At 51.0% G+C, this 25,447-nt stretch overlaps 1 protein-coding gene across 2 annotated transcripts in view; it reads left to right on the top strand.

The window, feature by feature from the left end:
* Nav1 (neuron navigator 1) overlaps positions 1-25,447 on the top strand; it is a 251,977-nt gene that overhangs the window by 93,275 nt on the left and 133,255 nt on the right. For both annotated transcript variants that reach the window (XM_051147472.1, XM_051147473.1), the window contains exon 4: positions 4,175-4,975. In XM_051147472.1, the coding sequence (XP_051003429.1) occupies positions 4,175-4,975 (801 nt within the window). The remainder of the gene's footprint in view (positions 1-4,174; positions 4,976-25,447) is intronic.

The raw sequence follows: 25,447 nt of genomic DNA, 5'->3' as shown, positions 1-25,447 counted from the left end.
ACATAGGGAAATGGCCTGGGAGAAGGAAGTGGGGAGACAGTGGGTGTCAGAATCTTCTTGGGAAGTTACCAAAAAGGGTTATCGTAGGATGATGAGCATAGATAGGGAGCCTTAAAGAAAGAGCTTGTCACTCTTTGGGGTTGATGGCGCCCCAGCTCTAGCCCAGGGTAGATAGGCTAGGCTTATGCAGCCACATGGCTGGGTTTCTAGTCCTTGCTCTCCAGGACCTGACTTTGAGAACAGAAATAACAGTTGCCTATCCTGGTACTCTGACCTGAGCTCTGTAGGGAGCAAAGTGTGCGCTCCTCTGCCCTCCACTGTCCCTCATACTCCTTCATCCCAAGGTCACCTTTCAAGGTCACCGGGTCAGGAACAGTCTAGCTCTCATTTCTACCATCTTCTGTCTTCCGCTGCCTTCCATCTGGCCCTGCTAACACCACCCCAACAGGCAGAGCCCCAGACCACCCCCATCCCTGGGGGTCACATCATTTCCAGTCACACGGGTACGAGATTGAAAAGTCCCACAGCGTGCCTCTCCCTGGCCCTATGACTACATCTTCATTCTTCAAAATGCTTCAAGCTGCCAGTCAACAGTCAAATCACACATCCTATTTCCAGTACAGAAATGGGCAGAAATAAGGAAGTGTCATGCTTGCCTTAGGAGAGCTAGGGACTGAAGATGTAAGTGATCCCAAGTCAGCTTCTTTCCTCACATCCCCAGTAGAAGCTGGCAGGAACTAGCCCTCACATAAGGTCACTGACATCATCACCATCACCCTCTGATTCCCCCAGCCCAGTCTCTCCCTCATCTTTCAGTCCCTTGATGATTGTTGGCCTCTATGCAATGAACCATTTGAGACGTGGATTTTTTTTTTTTTTTTTTACAGAGTGGTGAAGGGAGAAATGACTGAGTCTGAGGGCCTCAGGGTTGATCATGGGGGATAGTATGACATGGCAGAACCCCCTCTTTTTAGGAATCACTGGAGAAAAACACACTGTTCATATCGACTTTATCGACAGATGCCAGAATGGCTGTTGCCACGGCAGCAGAGCATTCTCTCTACAGAAGAAGATGGTTAGGAAATGCAGGGGATGTGAAAAGATTAAAAAGGAGTGAGATTGGGGTGGTACTAGGGTGCCTTGGAGTATTACAAGATGTCAAGATGGTGTTTTAAAGGTACCACAACCAGGCCACAGCAACATCCTTTAAAGACAGGAGGAAGACTGACTTCAGGAAGCCTGGCAGTGAGCTAACTCATGACACTGTGCATAGATAGTATTTCACATCTCAGAAACTGACAGGTGATGTGCTGTGTGGGAGGGGGTGGGACCCCAGGCTTGGATGGTGGAAAAGCGGCTGTGCCTCTTCTGATAAGAACAGATACCAACTTGATCCCAGCCAAAAGGCTGAGGAGTGATCCTTCCTTCATCTGGTCTGTCTTCTTCTTCTAAAGAGAAGCAGAGTATCAGGGGCTATTTACTGAAGGGAGGAAAGGGGTTTGGGATTTGGGGAACATGATATCCTGTGAGAGAAGGCACGGAGGAACAAAGAGGATACAGAGAAGAGGAAGAACTAAGCTGACCCACGGGATCAAACGAGGGAGTGAGACAACCATGGCGGAAGGAAGGTCAGGTCCCGGGGGCAGTAGGCATCCGAAGCAAAGGAAATGCAGGTGGACACAACAACACATGGGATTGGGTTTTGTAAAACACTGAAGGCTTTACTACAGATATGGACACGAGAGATGAGGGGTCAGGGTAAGCCAGGGCTTTTGGCTGCAGCAGTAGACATGAGTGGATGGACATAGTGTCGTTCAGTCAGGATGGGCACCCGCCAATTTCTTTAGCTAAGGAGGAGAAGAATTTATATCCAGGGGTGGGGTGGGGTGGGGAGGACTATCAACAACAACTAAGAACTTGGTAAATCAGCCCCCAGGTTGGTTGATTTCCAGGTGTTCAGAGAAGGTGGCGTTCCCATGTGATTGAATCAGGGACATCTCGTATAAATTACAGAGTGACAGATAAGAACAAGGACTTTAAAAATGATGGTTTGGGGGCTGGAGAGATGGCTCAGAGCGTAAGAGCACTTACTGACTGCTTTTCCAGAGGTCCTGAGTTCAATTCCCAGCAACCACATGGTGGTTCCCAGCCATCTATAATGTGATCTAATGTGCACTGTATACATAATAAATAAATAAGTCTTAAAAAAAATAAAAATGATGGTTTGTCTATAATCCCAGCATTCACCAGGCTGAGGCAGGAGCATCTCCAGGTCCAGTGGTTTATGACACCGTTATAAGTAGTCTGTGGGATCAGAGGCGCTCTAGCTCGCTTGTGCTAGGAGCTTGTGTTCAGACATAAGCCTAAGTATGTGTGTGTCCTACGACTGGCCGCTGCCTGGCCATTCCCTAGCTGGATAATGCGTCAAATTACTTGTTTCCTACATGGACTGACAATCTTGGCTCCACCTCTGAGTTTCCCAAGATCTGGACTTAAGGCCTCTGAGCACCATCTGCCTGGTGAATCTCTGCACCCAGATCTCCTCCCTCACTCCTTTGAGGCAGTGCCTCTTGTCACTGCTGCAACCAGAACACATGCCCATACCCGCCTTCCTGAGAAACGTGTGTGACGCTGTGTTTTCACAGGGACAAAGTTATTTCCCCAAGTCTTGCGCTGTCTGCTTTGTATTCCCCACAAGACATTAAGTTCCTTAAGGGGTAGCCTCTCTCCCACCTTTCCCTAGCTCTCCAAGGCCAGCTAGAAATCCACTGCCCTTGCCAAGCATCTCTCTACTCACTGACCCCATTCTTAGCACTGTTCTAGACACAGCCGCTCTGCTGCAGTTCCTGTCCTGGAGAGGTTTGCAGACTCTCAGTCCAGTCCTGGGGTCATGGAAGTTAGAGTATCCAGGGCTCTGTGGTCGGCACCCAGTGTATAGCACTCAGGCCTCAGAGCCATTTAGCCATTAACACCTACTCTGGGCTAATGTGCCATTTGGAGAGCTCCTCTACGACATGATGGGGCAGACATATTTAGGATCTTTTAAATCGGCTCTGTTGCTCTGCCAGGGGACCGATGCTAAGTCTCCTTTGAGTCCTTAGAGTTGATCTACTAAGCTAGTATTATGACCACCCTAAGAGCGACAGAGAGGTTCAATGACTTTGACAAGGTCATGTGGCCAGTGGACTGGGGACTCAGACTCCAGCTCCTAAGTGTTGGTCCCCTTCCTCTTGCATTCAAGTTCTCCCTCCCAGTCAACCCTGGGCCGCTGCTAAGCCCTGCCCTGTACTGTGCCCCTTACCTTCTGGGCTTAGGGGACCAAACTATACCTTAGAGACTAAAGGTAGCAAGAGAGTTCCCAGGGAAAACCATAGGTAACGGTTTGGTTTGTAGGAACCTCCCTCGGGCTCTGCCAGTTTCTACCCAAGACCCCAGAGGGCCACTCTTCCTGTGTCCACAAATACCCTTTCTCAGTACCTTTACCTGTACCCCTATATCCCTTCTCCTCCACTCATGCTTTTTCCCCCAGATGCAGCAGGGAACTATCTACCCCATCTCTCTGCAAAAAGCAAGGAGAAAAATTGGTGGGATCCTTTCTGTGCCCCCAGGGCTCAGCTCACAGACACCTCCCCCTCCCGAGCCAGAAATAGACACACACTCTCTCCCCTACCGCACACTCCACCCCTCCTCCTGTTTGCGCCCCCCCCTCCCCGCCGCCTTCCCCCTCCCCTCCTTCGCTGGGAGCTGCAGCCTGCAGCCTCTCCACCAGCCGGAGGGAGGAGTGTAAAGAGGGCGCTGTCCCGGAGTGTACGGCCCTCAGCACAGATCGGGCCTGCCGGGGGACTGAGACGAGATCTCAGCATCGCTGCACGTCCCGGCTTCCGTGTAGCCGCTGGGCTTCCATCCTTCCTTTGGCTGATTTAAAATTTTTTAATTTATATCCTCCCCGCCCCGCCCCTTTTCCTTCTACCCCGCCCCACCGACCCGCTATTTCCTTGCCTTTTCCTCTTCCCGGGCTTCCTTCCCTGAATTTCTTTCCCCTTCGCTCTCCGCTTGCCCCCTTGCTCCCTCCCCTTCCTCTCCCCTTCCTCCGCGGTTTCTTCCGTCCCCCCCCCCTCACTCCGCCCCCTCCTCTCCTGGCGCTCCCGCCCCCTCCCCCGCCCCGTGCCTGCAGACGCGCGGATCGTCCATGCGCTCCTCGCAAGCAGAATGCTGGGCAGCAGCGTCAAGAGCGTGCAGCCCGAGGTGGAGCTGAGCGGCGGCAGCGGCAGCGGCGGCGACGAGGGCGCGGACGAGGCTCGGGGAGCCAGCAGAAAGGCAGCCGCGGCGGACAGCAGAGGGATGCTGCCCAAGCGCGCCAAGGCGGCAGGCGGCAGTGGCAGTATGGCCAAGGCCAGTGCAGCGGAGCTGAAGGTCTTCAAGTCAGGCAGTGTAGACAGTCGTGTCCCCGGCGGGCCGCCAACCTCCAACCTGCGCAAACAGAAGTCTCTTACCAACCTCTCTTTTCTCACGGACTCCGAAAAAAAGCTGCAGCTGTATGAGCCCGAGTGGAGCGATGATATGGCCAAGGCACCCAAGGGTTTGGGTAAACTGGGGCCCAAGGGCCGAGAGGCTCCTCTGATGTCCAAGACGCTGTCCAAGTCAGAGCACTCGCTCTTCCAGCCCAAAGGTGGCCCTGCGGGCGGTGCCAAGACCCCACTGGCCCCACTAGCGCCCAGTCTGGGTAAACCTAGCCGGATTCCTCGAGGACCCTATGCGGAGGTCAAGCCTCTCAGCAAGGCGCCCGAGGCAGCGGTGAGCGATGATGGCAAATCGGATGATGAGCTGCTTTCCAGCAAGGCTAAAGCGCAAAAGGGCTCAGGGACCGTGCCCTCGGCCAAGGGCCAGGAGGAGCGGGCGTTCCTCAAGGTGGACCCCGAGCTTGTGGTGACAGTGCTGGGCGACCTGGAGCAGCTGCTTTTCAGCCAGATGCTAGGTAAGTCTTGCCGCCCCGCCCCACCCCGCCCCTGGTTTTCTTCTGGCCAGCTGCAGGGTGAGGTAGGGAAAGCAGAGCTTCCTCAACACTCCCCCCTCCCATACTGATCACTGGCCAGGTTAGGAGGGGCATTACCGCCCAGATGTGCAGGGCTGGCCTACCTCCAGCTGTGTCTGGCTAACGTGTGTGTGTGTGTGTGTGTGTGTGTGTGTCTTAAAGATGTCGCTTGTGGAGCCTGGGCTCTGCTGTGGCTTGTAGGAGGTGAGGGTTGACAATGGGGGTGAGGGACTTGGGTTCTCAGAAACCACTAGCTCTATTGAATTTTGAAGCTCAGTGTCTAATATGGCAAACCACAGTGAGGTTGGTAGAGACACCAACTGCGGAGTGGTCTGCACTGGATAACACAGCATCCAGCATTGCTAGGGGAGCATTGGTACGAGCCCAGATCTAAAGCAAAGATGTGGGGAAAGCAGATGTGAGGGCCAGTTGGTCCTTGGAGCAGAGCTGAGGCTCCACTTCCTCTGTGAATCCAGGCTGGGAGCTTGAATCGGGATTTCCCGGGTGTGGGGGACCTGGCAAGGAGAAGTGTCTGGGGCCAGAGAGGCGGGCGGGTAGCCAGCTGCGCGCATCTGGATACGCGTCCTTTTCCTCAGCCCCAAGCAACCCCCTCCATCCCCCTACGTGTTTTAGGGAAAGGTCCAGGCTTTTGCAAGGAGACTTCCCGAGAAGCCATTGCCCTTTGGCTAATGAAAGCTAAGCTGGCGGGAAGACAGGAACAAAGCTTCTTCGGTGGAGGAAGCCGGAGAGCTGCTCCATTGTTCTCCAAGCCTGAACAGTCCGAGCAAAAAATCCAGAGCCAGCCCGGGAACCGTGTTTTCTTTCAGTAGAGCCCCTGTCCTCAGAGAGGGATACGTGGAGGAGGATGTGCCTAACAAGGCTGCTATGCCTCGGAAGTCTGCGCCGGCAGTACAGGAGCTGTGGGAGGTCGGCTGCTAGCCACCTTGAGTGCACAGACTTGTTGGAGTGGATGGGATGTGGGTCCTCAGGCGCCAGAGCCCAGGGACCCCCATCTTCCTGGGTACCACGCAGGCTGGTACTGGGTCTGCTGGGGGCTGGGAAGGGGTGTGTCGTGAGCATGTGAAAGGGCGGGGCCAAGAGGAGAGTGGCGGTCCAAATGACCGGATGGATGGATGGGGAAGAGAGAAGCTAGTGCTGGCTTAAGGCCCCTGGAGAATGCTGAAGGAAGCCTGTTCAGCCTGCTGCAGTCATCCTGAGACATACCTGCCCATGGTGTGGAAAGGGTCTGGTGAACAAGAATTCTGTCTCTGACACAGATGGCATTTTCAAAGCCAGTCAGGAGACTGGACAAGGGCAAAGGGAGGAAAACAACCTTCTCCCTTTAGGCTGTCCTCCAAACTCTATTTGACGGTGAAACGGAGGGATGAGGTGGAGTGTGTAGAAGCGACGGGCAGAAGTGCCACCCTGTTGCCTGATGAGCCTATCAGAGATCCTGCCCTCAAAGGGCTTGCCATTCAATGGGCTTAGATAGACAATAAGGAAAATAAAACAGTAGGCACTGGGAGGGCTGTGTGCAGAAATGAAAACCGACTGTGTTCTAGAGTGGAATTGAGAAGGGATGCCCTCTCTTAGGCCTGCATGAAGGAGGTGGCCTTGGAATTGTGACTTGAGACATGAAGCTATCTTGGAATGAACACAGCCTGAAAGAATTAGAGAGGACTGGGGTGGGGAAGGGTCTCCATATGCTCCGGGCAGGGGAAGGTGAGTGTTGGCAGGCACAGGTAGAGGGCACAGACCCATTTTCAAGGTCAGGGGCTTTCTCTATTTGGGGTGAGCTAGCTAATCTAGCCCCAGTCAAGGTATTTTCCACACTGCCCCTCAAAGCCTCTAAGCTGCTTCTCAAGAGGGGCCACCATAGAAACTCTGACAGATGGTCCCAGAGCTGGCTAGGGGCAGGAAAGGAAGAGACTGATCCATGGTCCCGTATTCCTGCCCAGCTGTCATTTCCCCCAAGCACACTTCCACTGAGATCACTCAACAATTATGGGGTGACAAGGGAACTCCTCCCTCTTTAACTGCTCACATGCTGGGCCAAAAGACAAGAGCCTGAGCTGCAGAATTGCAATTCCTTCCCTGGGTCTTCAGTTGCAGCTCTTCTATGGGAGACCTAAGAGGAAGAAGAGCCCACAGTGTGGAGGGGTCTGATGAAGGTGGTGTGCACTGGTCTTGGGCCGGGGGGGTGGGGGTGGGGTATAGGGGGTGGGGGCTGTTCTCATGGTCCTGGGCCGGGGTGGGGATGGGAGGGCTGTTCTCATGGCCTCATAGAGGGTGCAGGAGAGAGATGAGAAGTCTGCGGAGGTTGCTGTATTGCCTCTAGTTGAGAAGACCAAGATAAGGGTGGCATCAGGCCTCAGAATACACTGTCTGGCATCAGATGATAGGGGAGCAGGGAAACATTCTGGGCCAACCCTTTGTCCTGTGTGAAGATGAGGTGGAGGGTACACTGAACAGGAAAAGGGGGATGGTGGAGCTGGTTGGCACTCCAGGACCTGTACAAGTACGCCCGGAGTCAGGACAGGCCCTTGGTGTAGAGCAGAATGGCATCGGTGGAGGACAATGCTGCTGTGATGTCTCCCCATGGCTAAAGTCGGGGAGTTTTTGCTTCTGCCCGTGAGGCCCAGGACCAGCTTATACACATTCCCTGGTACCATCTCAGAACCAACTTCCCAGGCAAAAGGCAGTGAGCTGGGGCAGTGCCACGGAAGAGCCTTTCTGGAAGAAGCCTGATCATCCCTTTCCGAAATCTCCTCCCTACCCCCCACCCCTACCCCCTCACAGATGATCTAAGTAGGCCCCCTGTCCTCTCCTTAACCTGAAAGCTGCCAAGTAACTAAGGTCCCCCTGGGGACCCCTACAAACCTAGAAAACTGGGGGTGAGTCTTGGGGGACATAGGCCAGTCCTTGCACTCTAGCTCAATAGTCCACATGCGAGTTTTGATTCTGGAAGAAGGCCACTAGCCCAGCACTGGGGCAAAGCAGAAAATGCCGTTCCCAAGTCCTTGTCCAGAAGTCCTAAGTTCTGGTTCCTTCTCTAGGACTCAGTTTCCCCAAGTATGAGTGCATAAGACCCCTCCCATGGCTCACAAACATTCTGCGTGGATTAAAGATCGCTTGTTTATATTTACAGAAAAGTTTAAGCTAGAATTCTATCCTGCGTTATGCTTCAGTACACCCCAGTACATCCAGTCTTCCTCTAAAGAGTCAAGCAATGCCAGTCTGACGACTCCACAAACATTCGGCGTCCCCCACCATTCAGCCCTGTAGGAGAGCACGGAAAGAGTAAAACAATTAAGATGGCCCAAGGTCAGGGTGTGAAAGAACCCAGGATCTTGGAGTTCCTAGTCCCCCTTTCTTCACAGAAGGTGTCTGGCGTCCGGGGAGGGGTTTCCATGACAACAGTCCTCTGTCTTCAGAAGCACAGACCAAGTAGAATTGAGGAAGAAAGGCAGGAAGCTATCCATTTCTAAGGCTCTGGGGCTTTAGGGGAGGAGGGCTGGGAAGGGTTGCTTCAGAGACTGTAGTCTGGATGGTCTTCGCTGTGGGGTGACCTGTTTTCACAAGCACGCCTCCCCACTCTCTTCAGTACCTTGGTGAGGAGTGGACATGTGACTCTAGATAGCTGCTGCCCTGAGCAGGCAGGTATAGATATGCACTCTCTGCCCAGAGGCGTGGTTGCTGATACCAGGAGCTCTATGAAGCCTAGAAAGCATATGGACAAGCTTTCCTGCTACCCTTCCCTGAATAGTGACATTTGGGTTTAGAGGGGAGTTTTGGAATTACAGGTTGAGGGTTTGTGGCGTCATGCAGGGTCAACTGGTGAGTGTGCTCCTGTGGACTAGGAGATGACACAGGACCTAGGGTCTCAGGGCCTCCTGTCTTCCACTGAGCAACCCATTTCTTTCTCTGTCACATTCAGGATATGTTCCTCCAAGGCTAGGCTTGTGTCTTCACCAAAGGGTAGACAGGAAGCCCTGTTCCTCTGCACCAGCCATGGCATTGTCCTGATACCCGAGACTGAAGCTGGTCTCCTCACAAGGCAACCTGGGTTCTGTATCTCAGAATGAAAGAACTGAATGAATAGGTCTTAGGGGGTAGGGCTTCTACCTTGGAGAGAAGGTTTGAAGAGAAGTGCCCAGAGTTGCTCTGGTTCCCTCAAAACACACCCAGGACGATAGTCCTCCCATTATTGCCTGATACCACACCCAGACCACAGGCATTTCTAGTCTTAAATTAAGCCATTTAGGACCCTGGCCAGAGCTTCCTGATATGTTTCTTCTTGTTTTCTCTCTCTGTGTCCTCTGGGATGTAATCAGCCACTACCTGCCAGCCACCCCCACCCCCCCATCCCAAGCTGCCCATCAGGGGGCTCCTCTCCTGCTACCCTCAGTCTTGCCTTTCCCTACACCTCTGTCTCCATACAGTCATTTCCAGTTCTCCAGCCTCTGACCCCAGGGCTTGCTGAAGCAGGGGCTTCCTGGAGCTTGAGGGATGGACCGGTGGAGTGAGTCCCCAGGGTGCACAGCTGCAGTTCAGCACCTGGCCGCTGAGCTGCCTTTGCATCACACTGCAGTGTCTCTCGGGACAAGCAAGGGCAACATCCCCTCCTCTCTACAGAGTGCTCAGCCTTCCATGGGATTTCATAGTACCAAAGAGTGGAAATTGTCTAGATGAGCCACCCACTGAACGCTGAAATTAATCCCTCTGTGGCTTCAGAGGCAGGTGGGTGTTCTGTTTACACACTCCTGGTAACAGAGGGCACGCTACCTTATTTTCCTGGAAAGCACTCATTATTGGAAGGTTTTCTCTCTCTCTCTCTCTCTCTCTCTCTCTCTCTCTCTCTCTCTCTCTCTCTCTGTGTGTGTGTGTGTCTGTCCCTCCCTCCCTCCCTTCCTCCCTCCCTCCCTTCTTCCCTCCCTCCCTCTCTGTCTCTGTCTCCCTGTCTCTCTCTGTTTCTCTCTCTCTCTCTCTCTCTCTCTCTCTCTCTCTGTGTATCTGTCTGTCTCTTTCTCTGTCTCTGTCTCTCCTTCCCTCCCTGTCTCTCTCTTCCTCACTCCCTCCCTCCCTCTCTGTCTCTTTCCCTCTCTGTCTCTCTCTGTTTCTCTGTGTATGTGTGTCTCTGTCTCTCTCGGTCTCTCTCACTGTCTGTCTGTCTGTCTGTCTCTCTCTCTCTCTCTGACCAAGATTCTGTCTTCTGAGCATTTCTACTGCGGCCCACATTTGCTCTCTGGATCCTTACAAATGAAGGTAACCTGCATTCCACAGAGGTTAGATGCCTGTTTCAGCCACGTCTCATCTTTTCTCCCTTTGCCCTGTTTTTTCATCTTTCTTGCATATGTCTCTTTTTTCCTCTTTTTATTATTATTATTATTATTATTATTATTATTATTATTATTATTATTATTATTATAAATAAAGCTTCATGGGGAAGAAGGAGGCTGATCTCTATGCACCTGGTTTCCAGGCCTAATAGAGCTAATTTCAGCCTGGATCACATTCCTGCCTCCTCATAATGTTCCCATCTTAAAATGACTTCCTGCTGAGGATCCATAAGACCAATAGCACCTGGCTATAGGGCTTTTTGTTTTTGTCCCCCCCCCCCCAAAAAAATATATATAGTGTTTTTGTTCCTGACAAAGCCTTTCTTTCCCTTTGCAGAGTCCCTGTGCTAGCTAGCCAGCAGAGGGGAAATGGGCGCCACCTGTTTCTCATTTGCTCTGGCTGACCTCCCCCCACCACACCCCACCCTGTTGGATTACCCAGATGTGTTTGATGTCCAGGAAGCCTGCAGCCTCTCTCCTCTTACACTGAAAGGGCCAGGGCACCAGACCCAGTTGACTGCCCTGAATGGGGAGGTGACCTCCAACAGAAGCCCATAGAATCCCCGCCATCAAGGCAGACACCTCCTCACACTGCTGATGCTGTAGCTGGGGAGGCAGGACACCTGAAACCTCCCCGCTTCATCTCCACTTTGTTTAATGAAGTCAGGTCTCTGCTTCCTTCTAACCCCCCCACCCCCACCCAAACATCAGTGTACAGACTGGGAAGATGCCCCATCTTCTCACTAGAGTTGGGCCCATCCCAGATTTTATACCTCTGGTATGTAAGATATAAAGTGAAGAGGTAGAAGCTCCTGCTGGGGGAGAGTTAAGAGGGCCTGCTAGGCTCCGGCACTCCTCTGCCCTAGCCTGATGCTACAGTGGGTAGGGGAGGCAGGGATCATAGACGTTCTGCAGGCTTCCAGCTCTTGCTGTCAACACCGCTGTACATAATTGTGTTTATTCCACTCCAGCCAAACCTCGGCAAGACAACCAGGGCTCGGCAGGAGCCATGCCTCAGTCTGGGCCATCCTGGAATCTATTTTAGACATCTCAATGATACACTTCGCCGCCATGGGAGTGGGTGGTTTCTCTGAAGCGCCTTCTAATTTCTGGGTGGCAGTCTTGTCCCTTGTGTCTCATGGTGCTGCTACTCCTGTGACTTGGGATGTGGGCACCGAGAACTAGCACTTTTGTAACTATAGTCAACCACTCCTATGGCCTGTCCCCATGAAACCACACAGTGGCCTCAGGGTTATCCAATGGGCTCCTGCTGTTTGGTATAGTTTGGTGTAGGAGATGTGTTTCCATAGAGAGCCAGCATTGTCAACTGTGACCTCAGGATGACAACAACTCTACAGCACATTAGAAGTTAGTGACAACATAATGGATGATGTGGCACGCAGCACAAACGCCTCGGACTTGGGTGAGGTTGGATGTCATGATTTGACCTCAGAGTGTGCAGTGGGTAGTTCATGTTCCCATGGATCGGTGCACATCAGTACCTGCACACTCTCTGGCTCCAGGCACAGCTGCACACACTGAAGGTGCATTTACACGTGTGTACGTGTATGGACACAAGAGCTGGACCAGCTTAAGAGTATGAAATATGACCTCGGAGGAACAGCTTCCCTCAAACAGACCCCAGGCAGAGACTGCAGTGTTCACATGCCTGGCTCCCTTCCCAGACAAGCACGTTAAGTACTGGTTACCCGCTTCAGACTCTGAAGACCTAGGCTTTGTTTGCCCTTGGTGACCCACTAAACAGGCCCTTCCCTTTGGGGCAAGCTGGCAGCCATCCAGACAGGAGGCTCTGCCTTCTCTCTACAGACTCCTCAAGGTGCCACAGGGCCTGGAACCCCAACATCCCTACACTGGGGAGCTGCTTCCTAGGAGTGCTGCTAGCTGATTCTTCTCAGGCAGAAGGAAAAGGGGAGGCCAGGAACACAATGCCTATTTGTAATAATTGCCAACTGTCTAGTGTCTGAGAGGGAGGCATTGCTTTTATGCTATATGCATCATTATTTCTTGGTACTTGCAAATGAAGAAATGGAGACCTAAAAAAAAATCGTAAAAATATAAATAAAAAAGAAGATAGGTAAGCCCAAAGCCAGGAAAGCAGGAGAGTGCCAGAGGCAGGCTTTGAACTTAATCTCTAGGATGTACTGCTTCCTGGATCCTCAGTCCTTCCTCCAAAAAAAAATTCTGAGATATATATATGTGCATGTGCGTATGTGTGTGTGCATGTATGCGTGTGTGCGCGCGCGCGCGCGCGCGCGCGTGTGTGTGTGTGTGTGTGTGTGTGTGTAAAGTTTTCTAGCAGCTGCAACGAGCAAACCAGCATGCACCTGAGACTGAGGCTTTGGGCAGGCACACTGTATGAGAGCTGGGTGGCAAGAGCTCCAGGCTGGCTGGAGGAGAGGAGGTAAAGAAGAGGAAACAGGCCATGTGACTGTGGTTGAGGGGAATAAGTGTGCTGGGACAGTAGGCTCTGGGGAACCACGAGTGAATGAAGGCACACGGGTTGTTCCCAAGGGACCTCCTCAGAGTCCTGTGTATGCTCCCTCCTAGGCAAGGTTGCCAGTGCGATTTGCTTTCCAGGACCTTCGGGTTCTGTATCTCCTGACTGGAAGGATATCACTCTTGTAGCCCTCACTGAATGGGAGGTGCCTAAGGATGCCTCTATCCAGATGTTGCCTCCCTCATTAGGCTGTTCTGATGAGGCCTCCTGCCTAAGATGCAGTCTTCCTCAGCCATAGCCCTGGGTCGTGTGTGTCCTGCTTTAAAGGCAGAGCCCAGCCCCAGTGCATGAAACACAACACCCACAGCACAGCCCCAGACATTAAGGCAGGTTAAAACTAGACTCTAGAGCTCCTCTCCTTTCTTCTCTCCCTTCCTCCTGCTCTCATTCTAAAAGACCTGGGTCTCCTGTGGCTCAGACTGGCCTCAAATTTGATAGGTATCTGAGGGTGAGCATTGAATTCCTGATCTGGGCTTACAGGCATGTACCCACTGCATCCATGGAAATTTTCAATTACATCTAACTTTGAAGCAAGTATACACAGAATGGAGGCTGAATGCAGCCTCCAAATAATTTATTTGATTCAAGAAGCCAACCCAAAGGAGTTAGAAAACCATTCAAAGCAATCAGAGCTGGACATGGTGGCACATATTCTGTAATCCCAGATGTTCAGAAGTTTAGGCAGGGGATTGCAAGTTTAAAGCTAGCCTTGCTGTCTTTTTTTAAATTATTATTTATTTATTATGTATACAGAGCTCTGCCAGAAGAGGGTACCAAATCTCATTATAAATGGTTGTGAGCCACCATGTGGTTTCTGGGAATTGAACTCATGACCTCTGGAAGAACAGTCAGTGCTCTTAACTGCTGAGCCATTTCTCCAGTCCCTAGCCTTGCTGTCTTAGTTAGGGTTTCTATTGCTGCAATGAAGCACCATGACCAAAGCAACTTGGGGAGCAAAGGGGATATTTGGCTTACACTTTCATATCGCTGTTCATTATTGAAGGAAATCAGGACAGGAACTCAAACAGGGCAGGATCCTGGAGGCAGGAGCTGATGCAGAAGCCATGGAGGGTGCTGCTTACTGGCTTGCTCTACATATTTTGCTCAGCCTGCTTTCTTTTTTTTTAAATTTTATTTTATTAATTTATTCATATTACATCTCAATAATTATCCTCTCCCTTGTATCCTCCCATTCCTCCCTCCCCCCATTTTCCCCTTACTTTCCTCCCCTATGACTGTGACTGAGGGGGACTTCCTCCCCCTGTATATGCTCATAGGGTATCAAGTCTCTTCTTGGTCAGCCTGCTTTCTAATAGAACCCAGGACCACCAGCCCAGGGATTGCATCATCCTCAGTGGGCTGGACCCTTCCCCATTAATCACTAATTAAGGAAAGTCTTGCCTACAGCCTGATCTTAGGGAAGCATTTTCTCAACTTAGACTCCCTCCTCTTTGATGGCTCTAGGGCCGGGCAGGGGGTGGCAGATGCACAGACAGGGGTTGACCACTTGCCTAGCATGCACAAAACCTGGGCTTGGTCTCCAGCACACACACATGCACAGTGGAATCATACATAGGAGAGAATGCACACTACTCATCCAGCATTGTTTGAATGAACGTATGACAACCCTGAGAATGGCTGGCTCGGAGCTCTCAGAAGATAGTCCTCCAGGGATTGAAGGAAACAGGCCATCCTGGGTGGGAGAGCATATAGGATATGAGGGTACCTGTCACTTTATCTTCCCTCCCCACCTCAGTTGTTATAGGAGCCAGGGCATTTTGTCATTGGAGGATTTTGCTTTGCCGTGAGATCCAGCGGTCCCTTAGATGTATTGCCCTAGAGCTCAGGGTTTGCCACAGTACAATAGGCACTGCCCTATTGTCTTAATGGCCTTGATGATGACAGAGCATCCAGGAGTTGCTGCAGGGCTCCGCTCCTGGCTTTGCTGTCAACATGTCCTTGCTTCAGGACTCCGGAAAGGGAGTGGCCACAGCCAAGACAGCATCCCTGTCCCTTGGTGGTGGAGAATCAGGTGGCCATGGTGGGTGGTGCAGATGTGAGAGTTGACCTTCTTCAGCTGTGAGGGCTGGGCCTGTGGTTTTTGATTCTTTCTAGACAGTAGGGTTTGCTTGTTTCTCAGCAGGCAGTGTGGAGAGGCTGCTGTGATCCTGTTGCCACCATTAAAGGGACATGCTGAGGTTCAGGGGCACGAGGGCCAAGTCTCCAGGAAAAGAGGCCTGCTTGGCACCCTAGGTCTTTCTAGTCCCTGAGACTTACCTGTAGCTTCAGGGGCACTCTGAGCCTGGCTGTGGAGTTTTGGTTCTTTGGAAGAAAGTACACAATCCCAAGACTGTAATGAAGGTTGTATAGTCAGCAGAGGTCAGACACCTTCATCCAAGGTCCTTCAAAGGGCCACCTAACACTTGGGAGTGTCTGAGACTTTGGAGCGCACTTATTGAGTGCTCACTGTTTGCCAGATATGAAGCACACTTTGTTCAGATAAGCCCATCATCACTAGAATGAGATGGGACTCAAGGGTTATTATGTACAAAATCTCTAACAACCCTGGCAGTCCATGGAGCTGGAGGACCCCAAGGGCCTCCTCCGCTTCCTGTGCTTGCTGAACTATGGAGGTCACGTGACCAAGTGGCAGGGATATACAAGCTAGCGCTATTTGCCTGGGATGCTGAAGGGTTCCAGGATGGACTTCCTGCTGCACCTCTGCTGGCTGGTAACCCCACGATCACCAAAGACTTAGATATGTCAGAACTCACAAATGACAAATGGATGCCCAAGCAACTCGCCCAAAGGCATGTGAGCGGTTCATGGTGAAGGCTAAGCTGACTCAGTTTCCCACATTTAGCTACTAGGGTCTTCTGCGTCTTGCATGACAAGTAGCAAATCTGTTCCTTGCCCATACCATATTCTAGAACTCATGGGCTCACGCTTGCCATAGTTTTAATGGTCCAGGTCTACAAAGACAAGTTCTCTCCTGGCCTCTACAGATGTCCTTCAGTGCCAGCTATTTGTGAAGGGTCTTGCCTCCCTAGGTGATCACCATCCAGGGTAGAAAGCTGACCCATGGCAGAGGGCTCCAGCAGTGTCTTAGCTGGAGCAGGACAGAGCCAAGCCCATGAGCTACAGGAGGGATGCCACAAGGGAGCTTCCCAGGTGGACCAGAGGGAAGGAGGCTTAGATGGACAGAAAGCTATTCCTGCCTTTCTGCCTGTGAACCCTTGATCTGTCTCTCTCCAAGTGCAGCCTTGAATAAGCCACTTATCTGACAGGAGTCTCAGCCTCCTCATTGGTTAGACAGGGATCAGACTCCCCAGCTTCCAGATCTAGAGGACTTGGGAAGAGGGGGGGTGCTGTATGGGAAAAGGCTGGTACAGAGGCTCCTGTGGCTGGTGCTGCAGAGTCAACTCATCCACAACATGGAGTAGTACTTCCTTCTTACCCTCCTTGCCCACTCCCCATGCTCTGTAAGTAGCCCCATGTTTTGCTCCCACTTTTCCAACAAGGAGCTGTTTAGATGTGCCTTAAGCACTCACCTCCGTAGTCACCCATGAGAAAGCTGGCCTTGGTCTGTTTGTTCATTTGCTTTTAGTTTTTGGGGGGACAGGGTTTCTCTATGTATCTGGATCCTGGTGTTCTAGGAGGGCCACCATGCATCCTCCAGGAGACAGGTATGTGTGCACCAAGATTCTGCATCTACCGTTGGCCTGGAGCTCTTTGTGCCTCTGGGTCCCTGGCTCCCTGGGGTAATAGATCAACTCAAAATGCTTACTCCTTCCTGTCTGTGACCTTCTTTGAACCTTTTCCTCATCAGCAGGTTGAGACTAATATCCAGCATTTGGGGGCCATTGAGAGGATTCAATTGAAGGAAAAGTACAGAGTACCTGGCACACAATGGGTAGTTACTAAGTAATTCTATTCCCACCTCCTCTATAGGTTTGCGATTGTATTATTCTTCGGACCCCAGTGGTGACCATTCATCCAGAGGGACTCCATTCATAGCTTGGCTCAGTCACTGGACCTGTTTCAGGCCAGCTCAGGCTCTGAGATATGCATTATGAAGCCCTCTGGAGCTAGCTTGAAAAACAGGGAGGTTTTTTTTTTTTTTTGTAATGATACAGCATCTCTCGTATAGCTAGGACCCTGAGAATCAGCCAGGTTTCTAGGAGAAATGGAGCTCATGGCACCAAGCATCTTCTTCGCCTGCTCAGCATGTTGGCTCTGCCGTGATCCGCTCTACACATCACATTCATTTCCTGCCATGATGCTGCCTGACTTCTTCTGTTCTCAGTCCACGTGGCAGAGTGTGGAAAGCCCGTGTTCTGTCCAAGAGAGCGGCTGACTTACCCAGGGGAGGAGGAGGTGGCTCAGACTGACCTATCACAAGGAAGGGAAATTGGCTTTTCAAGGTTATAAGTCAGCCTGGTGGTTGTTTAAACCATTATGAAAACGAAGTCTCAGAAATAGTATGAAAAAAAAAAATAGACTGTAAGGTGTGGAGGGGGCTTGTGAAAGGGTTCAAGGTCAGCACCCACTGTAACCCTCAACCTAGGATCTAGCTCACAGTGGGCTTACACTATATAGACAGGGTGAAAATTAGCAGTGTTCTTATTTCTAGGCAGGTTGGGGACTCAGGCTTGATCTGTTGTCTTCTCCCAGCCTGATGTGTCCTCCTATTGGTCAATAATTTCTCTGGTAGTCTGCGTGGGAGCCTCCTGGGGCTGAGCCATGAGATCTCCCCTTGTGATTAGTTATCAAACAGCTGGGAAGACATCTGTGGAGGAATGAGGCCAGGACATCTTGGCTCCTTCCTTCTTCTCTTGGGACTAGGTAGATGGGTTTGAGATGACCTCTGATTTCCAATAAGCCTGGGGCTGGAGCCAAGGTGTTGGACTAGTAGGAGTGGGGCCTGCCTTGCCTCAGAGGATGGGGTGTCAAATGGCCAACAGGAAGAAAATCCAGCCCTGCCTCTGAGTGGGGGTGCGGTGGGAGGGGGAGCCTAGCCTGAGCCAGGACAGGGGATGGATTCCAGCCATTTTCTCACACTCTGCGAGGATTGGATTTCCCCTGCATCTATGGGTCAGAATTATAATTTTTCAGTGTCTCAACTGGTGCACTCAGCAATAGCCTAAGTCATCGCCTTAATTCCCTTGGGGTCATCAGAGGGAGGACATAGAATGGAGTGGCCAAATCCATAAGCACTTGGGTCAGACAGACCTGAGCTTAAATTCTTTTCCGATATTAACTAGCTTTGATAGTGCGGAGTCCCCAGGCAAGTTATCCTCGCTGAGCTAGCCGGTCCACTTCAGCCCTCTCTTCTCCTGCATCCAGGCTGCCATCTCCTGAATGCCTCCATCTTTGTGTCTTATCCCCTCCTGCCCATGCCCACCGGCTGACTTGTTCCTCAGGTTCTGTATGTTCGAGAGCAGGATGCTAGCTCTCTTCCAGCCGCCCCCACCCCAAGACTTCCAGACACACTTAAGGGAGACACACCAGTGCCGCCTGCCTTAGATACGGATTTGATTGAACAGCACCAGCAGCCACCCATCTGGTAGTTCTTCCTTCTCAACTTTCTGCTCTCCGTATCAAATGGACCCCTTCATCCTCCCAGGTCCTCTCCCTTTGCTGTGCTCAGAGAAAACTGCACTGGCTTCTTCTCGCAGCGGCCTCTGCTCTTCTAGTGCGCTGTTAGTTGTAGCTCCGGCCTTGTCAGTTCCTAGCACTCTTACTCAAGGGTCCAGCTGCTTGCCGGAAGGTGGTGGAGTTTGCTTCCTTACCTCTGGCAAACTGCTTATCTGGCCTCAATCCCCATCCAAATGAGCCTCCTGCGCCCAACTTACCCAGAGTCCCCTGCTCCTTCACTCCCTCTGTGCATGAGTTCAAGGAATCGAAAGATATCCTTATAGCCAAAAGTGAGTGGAAATCAGGGAAGCAGCATCCCTGGATCCCAAGAAGACAGACATGCTGAGCTGGAGGCTCTCTGAAGGGAGGCAGACACCCCTTTGCCTCTGTCCTGACCACCATAGGCACCAGCAGGTATAGGAAGCTACCAAGCCCAGAGCTGGCTCAGGAATGCACCCTTTCTCCCCTTGTTTCTGTCTCTAAGCAGGGCCAAAGGCAAGAGCATGGGTGCTGGCCGGAGTTCCTCCCCTAAGGTCACCACCGATGAGAGTCCAGGGGACTCTCAGTTAAGAGGTCAGTCAGTATTGCCTCTGCCTCTTGCCTGCCCCAGGCTGACCCTAACCCTACCACTGCTTAGAGTTTTTGCTGCCTGCATCACAAATATACTCATTTCTCCATTACCTGGGGTAGTATAAAGGTTTGTTGTTGTTTCTAGTCCCTCTGTCTTGAACTACCCTTCTTGAGGTTTAGCATTCAGCTTTCCTTTTCTGGTTTTTCAGATACTTTTGTTTGTTTTTGGTTTTGTTTGCTTGTTTGTTTTTGACACAGAGTTTCACCCAGCAACTCTGGCTGGCCTGTAACTCATCATGTAGACCAGGCTGGCCTCAAGCAGAGATCCCTCTGCCTCCCAAGTCCTGGAATTAAAGTTGTACAACACCATGTCGGACTCTAGACTACAGTGAGCATCTGTTTTGATTCCCTGAACTCACGTTCAGGGGAAGTGAAGAAGCAGAGCCTCTGTGTGTGGATGGCGAGGATCATTTGGATGGGGTCTGAGGTCAGGGCTGAGGGAGCCAAACTCCCAAACATCTAGGTGGGGCACCTCTCTGGCGCACCTGTTCTCAGCCACACTGCTAGGGTTGGGACTAGGGGGACAAGCACCCCCTTTGTCAATCTCTTAGCTCCTATGTTCCTTGGTTCCCTGGTTCCCATATGTTCAGGGAATGCAAACTGACACTAGCATCATCTTGAGCCAGACATCACTGGAAAGGGAATCTGTCTCCACCCCCTCTTGTCTTGCCTGCCTCCTTAAAAAAAAAAAAAAAAGGACATTATCTCAGGCATCTCTGTATGTAGGAGAAATGTGTCTGGGGGGAAAAAACCAGATGGCGTGGGGGAGGGTTGATGAGGTGGCAACTGTCCCTTCTGTCCCTCTCTGGAGGGGGAGGGGATCTCAGGGGGGAAATGGTAGTAGCAGAAAGATTGGAGGTGAGACTTTAAAGGCTGGCCTATATGATAACTGACAGCTGGGAGTGATATGGGTGAAGCCTATGGACATCTGCTCCACATCCATCTGGGGCACCTGACTCGCTTGGCTCACTGCTGACCTGGAGTCAGGGAAAGGGTGAGCGAGGCAAGGCAGCTGGCTTCCTGGGTGGGGCCGGCCTCTCCTTCCTCTCCTTCCTTCTTACTCTGAGATTTGAAGGGCCTTCAGGATGAAGGATTTGTGCCTCTGCGAGGTAGCCTACCTGAGCACCACTAACGAGCCAGCAGGTTGCCACCCTTCGCTTGGAATGTTCCAAGTCAGGATTACTCTGGATGGAATTCAAATATGAAAGCCACGAACAGAGAGGCGAGGACACCCAGTGACGCTGCTCCCTGGTGAGGTCAAAGACACCTTTCTACTGGAGCTAGTTAAACCCACCTGAGGTCATGGACACTTAGGTCAACTCGGTGGTGAGCCACAGCATCACCGTCTCACAGCCAGAGAGATCCCTGAGGTGATGTGCAAACCCTTCATTTTGCAGGTAGGGAAACTGAGGCCAAGGCTTGCTCAGGCTCACTTGAGTCCCCTTGACTCCTGATCTAGGGATCCCCATCTTCCTTATTCGGTTTAGTCTCATTACCCCATTACCCCCTTTCTCGGGTAGGCTGTTCTACCTTGGCACACACAGCAGTTCCTTTAGAGCAGTGGGTCTCAACCTTCCCGGTGCTGCGACCCTTTAATACAGTTCTTCATGTTGTGGTGACCCCCCCAACCATAAAGTTATTTTTGTTGCTACTTCGTAACTATAATTTTGCTACTGTTGTGAATCGTAATGTAAATATTTTTTGGAGACAGAGGGCTGCCGAAGGGGGCACGACCCCCGGGTTAGGAACGGCTGCTTTAGATGAAGGTATGAGATGAGTGTCCCCCCCTCCCCCCCACCCCACCCCCGGCAGATGGCCCAAGACTGTCAGAGCAGGAGACCTCAGTGATCATCATCCAGGCCCCTGTTCAACAGGAGAGGAAACCGAGGTGTCCAAAAGTACAGTTAGCCCCGCGTCACCCAACCCATGAGTAGCAGATGCAAGTTCTAGATCCAGGTCTCTGACCCCTGTTCCTGTCCCATGACATTTATTTTTGGCAGGCAACCCCAGGAAGAGAGGAAGGAGATGCTGCCTGTCACCTCAGCAAATGGCTGCTCCTGGCCGGCCATGCAGATTTTTTTAATGTACCTGATGACATTTGGGGATTGAGCGGTAAGCTCATTCTCCCTCCCTGTGGCTATTGAACCTCATAAATACACTTATTTAAAAAAAAAAAATCACTAGGCCGGGTGTGGTGGCGCACGCCTTTAATCCCAGCACTCAGGAGGCAGAGGCAGCTGGATCACTATGAGTTTGAGGCCAGCCTGGTCTACAAAGTGAGTCCAGGACAACCAAGGCTACACAGAGAAACCCTGTCTCAAACAAACAAACAAACAAACAAACATCACTCTACAGTTTCTCCCACCCACAGAAGTTCAAATAACACTTACCAAGTCCTGAGATGTCCATGAAGGAACCTCAGCTGGCAACTGTCCCAAGTGTAGGGAATGCTGTGTCACCCTGTAGAACAGGACAGAGACCCCCCCCAACAGCCTTGGTTGGACCAACTTGGGCCCTGTTACAGACTATGGCCTCAGGCTCCCAAACTGGGTTTCATATCCTCCCCCTACCAGAGTTTCCTGGGGACTAGAAAACTACAGGGAAGCACAGGTGGTGACAATGGGGAGATGAGACCATGCCTGCAGAATTCCAAGCCCCCTCCCCTCTCAGAGAAGGCAGGGGCAATTCTGTATTTCAGCCCCACAGCCAGGGTTCAAGGTCCTCTGGCCTCATCCACCACAGCCGCCAACATCCCTGCTCTGCTGTCCTCAACATCTTTACGGGTTCTGCGCTCAGGGGCAAATGGGCTAGGTTGTCTTTCTTGGGCGTTTTTAAGGATGACATGTGGTGTTTGCTAACAGGCATCTCAGGACCTTTAAGGCTATAAAAGACTGTGTGCTGGGACAGTGACCTTTTGGCTTTCCTGGCTGGTCAGACTTTATTCATTGCCCAGCCTGGTCTTCCTTAGATCAGGAGTCTCTCTGCCTCTCTGGTCTCTCTCCAGAGCTACTCATAGCTCCTTCATACTAGTTCCATGCCGTGGAGGAATCATAGAAGGTACACTGATTCAGGTTACAGGGGCCAGTCAGGGAGGGCTTTTCGGAGCAGGAGACGGGTCATCTAGGGCCCTGTGGCTGGTCATAAATTAGCCAGGTAAAGCAACATGTGGCACTGATGTTTGAGTGAGCAGCATGAGGGTGGGTGGATGGGGCAGGGTTGGGGGTAAGTGAGGCCCCATAGGTTAGAATCAAGATTATGAGTTTTCCCCTAAGCCCAGTGGAAAGACAGGAAAGGTGTCTTTATTTGAGGCGGGGTGGGGTGGGGTGGGGTGGGGAGTCAAGAAAGGGTTTCTCTGTGTAGCCTTGGCTGTCTTGGAACTCACTCTTGGAGTTGGAGATCCACCTGTCTCTGCCTCCCCAGTGCTGGGATTAAAGGTGTGCGCCACCACGCCAGGCTCCAGGAAAGGTTTTAAGTGGAAGAGTAATATCAGGTTTGTGTTTTATGAAAGCCACTCAGGCTGCTGTTGAAAAGCATATGTAGGGAAGGCAAGAGTGACAGATTCCTACCTGGAGGACCCCAAGACCGTCAGAACCATCCAAGTGACATACATCATGATGCTCCAGAGGAGGGGACAGGTGAGAGTAGAAGGGCATGAACAGGCTCCAGGGACAGAATCAGAGTAGATAAGATGAGCGAACAGCCAGGGGCCCTCTGGGGAAGGACAGGGCTTGTGGTCCTGGAGAGCTTGTCCCCTGAGCCAACAGCAAGGTCTTCAGTGACAAGATGTTCATTAAAGTTTTCATATACATGTATTTTTCATTTTTACTTAAAAAACATAAAACTGACAAATTTTACTTTGCCTTATGTGTGTGTGAAGTGGATACATTTGATTAAAAACTACAAAATTCTCAATCTTTCTAGTGATAATGCTATTTGTCAAAAAGCCAACTAATGGGGGCTGGAGAGATGGCTCAGAGGTTAAGAGCACTGCCTGTTCTTCCAAAGGCCCTGAGTTCAATTCCCAGCAACCACATGGTGGTTCACAACCATCTGTAATGAGATCTGGTTTCCTCTTCTGCCCTATAGGTACACATGCTGGCAGAGCGCTGTATACATAATAAATAAATATATCTTTTTTTTTTTAAAGCCGACTAATTTTAGCTGAACTTAGGATCCACAAGACTCATACAAAATGAACTCAGGGAAGAGGGAGGGGCAGATACATCGTCCGCAGTGGGAAGGTGTGGTGGAGACCATTGTAGTGGTAGTGACCCTGAGAGTGGCCATAGAGATGGTGGTGGTGATGATGATGATGATGATGATGGGTTTTTAGTGCTTGTGGGACTAGTGATGTGCTGACAGTAGAAAAGCTGTGAGGAGTATAGGAAGGGCAAGATGGTTTTGGTGATGATGATTGCAGTGGCATTTGTTGGTTTCAAGGACAGTGAGGGCTATAATAGTCATGCCATCTGCAGTCTCAGGGACCGCTAGTGTGATGCCCTTAAGGTTAATAGTTATACTGTAGATTACGGCTACCCCACACGTGTCAAAAATAGAAGAGTTAAAGGCAAAAGAGCCTTAATTCACTTACTTAGACAACAAGGTTGAGTGAGCCAAGACCGTGATGGAGGTCACAGAAGAAGAGTAGAGTTATTGGCTGGCCCATTGGGGCTGGGGAGATGGTTTTGTGGGTAAAATGCTTGCTGAACAAACTTCATGGGTCCCCAGAACCCATGGACAAGCCAGGCATAGTAGTGTGAGTGTCTGTAATCTCAGGGCCTCTGCGAGGATTTGAGAGCCAGAAATAGGAAAAGCACTGGAAGCTAGTAGGCCAGCCAGCCTGGCATATGTAGTGGTCACCAATAAAGACCGTGTCTCAAGGCAGAAGGTAAGACCCAACACCAGAGACCACCATACATGTACTGTGGCTAGCACCTGCTCACAGTCACACATAATGCATACCCCCTCACACATGTTATACACATGTAAGTTTAAAAAATAATAATAGTAATCAGTCCTTGACTTCAAGGAAGATATTACTGTCCACTCTCCCATGTGACTCATGTTAAATGTTGGTGGTCTATATTGCTATGCTAACATTTACACCTCTCTCACATTTTTTCTTGAGCCGAATTGAGAGCTCCCACGCGTCAAGGTGCCCCTCTACATATCTGACAACCCCTGTACCTGCCTCTCACCCCCACCTCTGCTGGCATGACATGAGTGAGACAGGTAAATGGAGCCTTGCCAATAGCAAGGACTGTGCACCTGGTCGTTGGGGTTTGTCTGTGGCCTCGGACAACTTGTGTAACCTCCCAGGTCCTCAGTTTATACGTCTCTTGCAAGTGGAGACTGTTTGCTCCACCCCTCCTGGCTGCTGCTGGGATGAGGGCATTTGCCATCACCAGAAGACACAGATGTGTGCATGACACCACGGAGTCTACCAGCTGTCTGGTCAGCAGACTTGGCCACAAAGGGGTCCTTGTCTATGAGTTCCCATGGAGAACCACACCATTAGTCACAGTGCCCACACTGGCCTTTATCTCTGGTGAGTCATGTCAGGCTTGAAGTAGAACCGTTAGAAGCCTCTGGGATCTACATAAGGATTAGGCCCAGTTTAGGGCAGAAAGGTGGGTAACACAAGCCTTGCCATCCTGACCTCCACCCTGAGCAGTGGCCTCTCTCCTTTGCAGTCCCACTAGAGCATGCTTATCTCTCCTTTCTTGAGGACACAACCAAGACTTCATTCTCACTGACATTGATACTACATTACAGCAGCCTAGGGCAATGTGCCTGAAGTTTATTGTTTTGTTTGTTTATTTGTTTGTTTTTAACCATGATTCTCCCCAAATCAGTAATATACTTCCTATCAAACCCAGTATATACATATTGATTCTGAAATTTTCTGAAAATATTATGTTGAATGTACTTGATTTTTGTTTTACTATATGTGATCTGGGTTTTTCCTTGAGCTGGTTGCAGTCCACTCAGTTGATTACTGTATCTACAAATGAATTACAAGCTGAAATTTGAAAAGCCCTAGTTTAAAATGACCTTCTGTCTGAGCACAGAGATCCCTGGGCACTGGCTGTGAGGCCAGCTTACCAAGACTTTAGATATTAGAACATTTTCTTTGTGCCAGGCACTGTCTGGCACATAGTAGGCCCATGAATCCTCACAACTCTACAGAGCAGGGTTTACTGCCCCCATCACTCACAGTTGAAGGAAGTGAGGTCACAGGGTTTAGGGTACTTGTCTGAACTTGCTACCATGAGTGATAGAACCCTAGAC

Source organism: Acomys russatus, chromosome 6 (genome assembly GCF_903995435.1).
Source record: "Acomys russatus chromosome 6, mAcoRus1.1, whole genome shotgun sequence".
Lineage (NCBI taxonomy): Eukaryota > Metazoa > Chordata > Mammalia > Rodentia > Muridae > Acomys > Acomys russatus.
This window is presented reverse-complemented; position numbering and strand designations above follow the sequence as displayed.